The sequence below is a fragment of the Dipteris shenzhenensis genome, chromosome 19, assembly GCF_047967505.1.
Source record: "Dipteris shenzhenensis isolate YYH24624 ecotype China chromosome 19, Dip_SZ_1.0, whole genome shotgun sequence".
In the NCBI taxonomy this organism is placed as follows: domain Eukaryota; kingdom Viridiplantae; phylum Streptophyta; class Polypodiopsida; order Gleicheniales; family Dipteridaceae; genus Dipteris; species Dipteris shenzhenensis.
This window is the reverse complement of record NC_141614.1, coordinates 12,097,685-12,102,024: the sequence shown is the minus strand read 5'-3', so window position 1 is coordinate 12,102,024 and position 4,340 is coordinate 12,097,685. Positions and strand designations below refer to the sequence as shown.

Here is a 4,340-nt window from a genome sequence, read left to right as displayed (position 1 = left end):
GATGGTTATCCAAAGAACTTCCAACGGAGAGAGCTCTTTGGACATCTATTATAATTTTGCATAAATGGAGATACTATAAGGCCATGACAAGACAAGTGAAGGTTATTAGGGCTTGAATGTATGGTCAAGGCCTTTTGGGGGCTTGAGTCAAGAATATGAATATTACGTGAGTTCAACAAAGCTTTTATTAAATTCACTTTTGGCATGTAAATCTAGAGAAATATAATTCCATAAAGTGAGTTCCAAGTGATTGGAGAAGCTGAAGGCGATAGTCTAGGTTTCTATATAGTGAAACCCCTCGAAGAGGAAGCTCAAGCTAGGGATGGAGACTCATAGAGATGGGCAGGTAATTTTGGAGTGGCCTTGGCCAAGAGGGGGTTTGCCTTCGCCAGAGTGAGGCCAGCCTTCTCCATGTTGCACCCGTTCACCATAAGCTCCCATTCAAAACAAAGCAGCAACGTGCCCAGAATCATGTGCACATTCCATAGCCCCAATGCCCACCCAGGACAACCCCTCCTCCCTGCCCCAAATGGCAATAGCTGGAAATGTTTGCCCCTCAAATCCACATCGGTCTCCAGAAATCTCTCGGGCTTGAACTCCGTCGGTTCCTCCCACTCATTTGGATCCCTCTGAATCGCCCATACATTCACTAATGCTCGTGTTTTGGCCGGAATATGGTACCCTGCTATCTCGCATGCCTCGATCGATTCGTGTGGTATCAACAATGGCCCAATCGGGTGTAGCCTCAAGGTCTCTTTCACCACTGCTCGTAAGTAAGGAAGTTGCGCTATGTCGCTCTCTACAACGAGTCGCTCTCTCCCGACCACACATTGCAATTCGTCCTGCAGCTTGTTCACGATCCTGGGATTTCTCAACAATTCCGTAAGCGCCCACTCCACTGTTATCGCGGTCGACTCGGTTCCGGCAAGAAACATGTCCTAAAACGAAACAGCCAGAGCATTCACTTAGATAACTTTCATGAGCACGTACTTCTCAGAATCTTAACACCAACTATCTTATTACCGTCAAGACTGCCTTGATGTTGTCATCCGTAAACGGCGCGTCTAATTGCTGCTTGTTTTCGGCGGCTACCGACAACAACACGTCCAACAAGTCCTTTGGGTTGCTCAAGTCCCCTTTTCTCTCTCCGCGCCTCGCGTCAATAAGCTCTTGCAGGATGTATTTCAAACGTTTCCCTGCGGACTTCATGCGTTTTACGTAGCCTTGCAAATCCATCCATTGTAAAGAGGGTATAAAGTCTCCCACGTTAAATACGCCAAGGAGGTGATTAATTTCGATGATGAGATCTACAATGTTTATTGACTGATCTTGACTACCTTTAGACAAGTCGACGAATTTCTTCCCGAAAGACATCCTGGAGATTATGTTATTGGCCGTGAGGGCAACCCTGGAAAGTACCTGTACTTCATTTCCCAACTTACTGTCTGCATAAATAGATCGCACTAAAAGAGCCAGTTCTTCCTCTCGCATAGGCCTGAAATCATCGAGCCTTCTATTGGTAAAGAGATCCGTGACACAAAGTTGACGAACGAGTCTCCAATAAGGGCCGTAAGGAGCAAAACCGATATCCGTGCAGTCGAAGCAACAATATACTGCCGCTGCGAGTCGGGGACGAGAAGCGAAGTTAAGGTCATGAGTCTGAAGGATTTCTCTAGCCATGTCAGCGGTAGAAGCAACGATAGCGGGGACGGAACCCAAGCGCAGGCTCATCAAAGGACCATAAGTTTTGGAGAGATTCTGAAGGGACTGGTGCGGAAGGTTTCCAAGCAAATGGAGGTGGCCAACGATGGGCAAGGAAGGAGGTCCGGGAGGCAAATTAGCTGAGGCAGATCTACGTGAATTACTCACCCAAAGGATGAAAGCAAAGATGCACACCAGGAAGGTGCTGGGAAGGAGAAGCAACAAGCAGGATGCAGGGCTACGACACTGATCCAGAGCAAAATCAAGAAGAAGCTGGGCACGGCTTGCCATCGTGCTTTCCAAAATTCTTGTGATGATCAGAAGCTCTTGATGAAACTGCGATGAGATCAAATCTGCGGACCTTGCAGTTCTTAAGTGTTTTTATTTCTGCAGGCACTTGGATTCTCATTGGACGCATCTTTAAAGGTTGCCTGCAAGACATTTTTTATATTGATAATTGAACGCCTTTTTAAGGGTTGAAGATAAGGCCAAGACATTTATTATATTACTTAGAGGCCGGCATTCAAGTCACAATCAAATGGAAAAATCTGCCCGTGTGACGATTTAGATGCTCCCTAAGCGTCATTGTAAAGAATTTTGAAACGATTTCATGAGATTCCAAACCCTTTCTTCAAAGAATATACCACAAGTAACAAACATGAGAAAGGTACCAAGTTTGCAACAATAGAATTTCTTTATCATCTAGCTTAAGTAAGTATGATCCTTACCATGGTCATGTAGTACTTGGTGCTTCTTAGTAATGTGTGCTTCTTAGTCAAGGTCCGAGTTTTCATGTTCCACTTCTACATGAGAATGATAGTTAAAGTTAAATGTTCTAACTTATATTGACGTATACATCTTTCTACATACCTTTTCATTTGTTCTAGCCTTTGTTCAACCATATATACATTGAAAGGTTCTAGTTTGACCTTTAAAGATATAGCTATTTGAAAAATTAGGCAATATCAAAGGTTTACTTTCTAACCTCCATCAATTATTACTCCTTTGCTAAGTGCTCTTGCTGATTTTAGGAATTTTGATACATGATTTTGAGACTCTCCAAATTAGAAAAAGTGAGCAAATATTATCTTTTTGAATTATTTTGCGTGTGCTACTTATCAGTTCTACTGCCTTTTTGCAAAGTGGTGATTGTGCAAAGTTTTTGCGTGAGTTTTGAAATTTGTCGGCAACTAGGCATACATTTTGATGATATTGTGTGTATTTGCAAATCTTATGTTCAATATTTCAAAGGTCGATTGAGATGTTGAGTTCTTTTTGTAATACACTTTTTGAATGATGAGTTGCCTTTTCTTTCCCATTTGTTTCATTTATTGCTTAGATTTTCATCTTTCATCAAATTAATTTCAAAGTTTTTTTCAATTGGAGCAATATCGAGGAGGATGGGTTTAAATTGCTTTGTGTAGCAATAAAATCCACACATAAATGAAGTTGCAATCAAGTCATGAGACAAAATTTTCATTGGGATGCTATGATAAATAAAACACATTTATATAAATGGTTTGAAAGCACATTATAATTAATTTAAATACTTTCAAAGAAAATTATTACAAACAAAAAAATGAAAGAAATGAAGCATCGAAGTGAGAAGAATAAGAACTTATTTGTATTTATTGTTAGGTATCATTTAGAAGCTCATGTCTATTATAATATTCATTCTCATCTTACTTCATTTGGAGGTTTCCTTGTGTTTTCATACAGGCAATCTGTGGTACTTGATCTTGCACTTCTCAAAAGGAATTTGTTGTAGTTTGACTCCACAAAAATAACTTCAACGTGTAGGGTTGAATTCCTTATTGCCTTGCTAATTATTGTTCATTAGTTTTAATACCTCACGGGTGCATCACTAGAATCCCTTTTGCCTATAGGAGACCAATATTGTATGCTCCCTTTTCACACTTGTTAATGCAACCTCTTGTCTATAGGCCACCTAGATCCTGGTCATGTGTTGCACGGAAGGCCAAGTGTGGTAGCCTAAGATCTCTATGGGAGACACCTTCAATCTAAAGGGAGACTATGTGTGGCACCACACTGAATACATTCATGGCACATGCATGCATTGTAGTTTGGTTACGAGGCAATTTGATGTATGTCCAAATGAAATGAGGGAAGAAAACCATGTTGCTATAAAATGGAGGAGATTTGAACATGTTCATGTTGAAGAATTGAAGAAAAAGAGATGGCCACTATCATATAAGAGCACTTAGCCAAGGGAGCTTATAGATCACTTGGTTCAATCCATCCCAAAATATATGCTTCACAATTTCACAGAACAAGACAAGCAGTTCAAGAAGTGCCTTGCCTATTTTCCCCATGACAATATTGTCTCTATCATATATATTTTGCAAAAAATTACTCATTTCAAGGACAAGATGAGATACAAAGGGCTCACTGGAATAACAAACAGATACCAATTCTAGTGCATGTCATGTACACTCATTTGCTTGATTCTTTTTCAACTGATGCTAATCTACTTCAGAGTTCATGTCAGTGCAACACACATGTCATTTCTACATTTTGGATGATAGGAAACATGACATCTTATTTGTGTAGCATGCTTTTCTATTGCACATTGGGAATGGCTAACTCATGGCTAAAATCTAATGATCCCCATTTGTAAG

At 40.5% G+C, this 4,340-nt stretch overlaps 1 protein-coding gene across 1 annotated transcript; it reads right to left on the bottom strand.

Annotated features, from left to right (window-relative positions):
- Window positions 1-284: 284 nt before the first annotated feature.
- Window positions 285-2,077, bottom strand: LOC147890088 (cytochrome P450 71A1-like). The gene is made up of 2 exons (XM_087390183.1): window positions 1,024-2,077; window positions 285-938 (listed from the first exon to the last, which is right to left on the bottom strand). Exons 1-2 carry the CDS (start codon window positions 1,990-1,992, stop codon window positions 312-314), a joined length of 1,596 nt encoding a protein of 531 aa, XP_087246309.1. The 5' UTR covers window positions 1,993-2,077; the 3' UTR covers window positions 285-311.
- Between the last annotated feature and the right edge of the window lie 2,263 nt (window positions 2,078-4,340).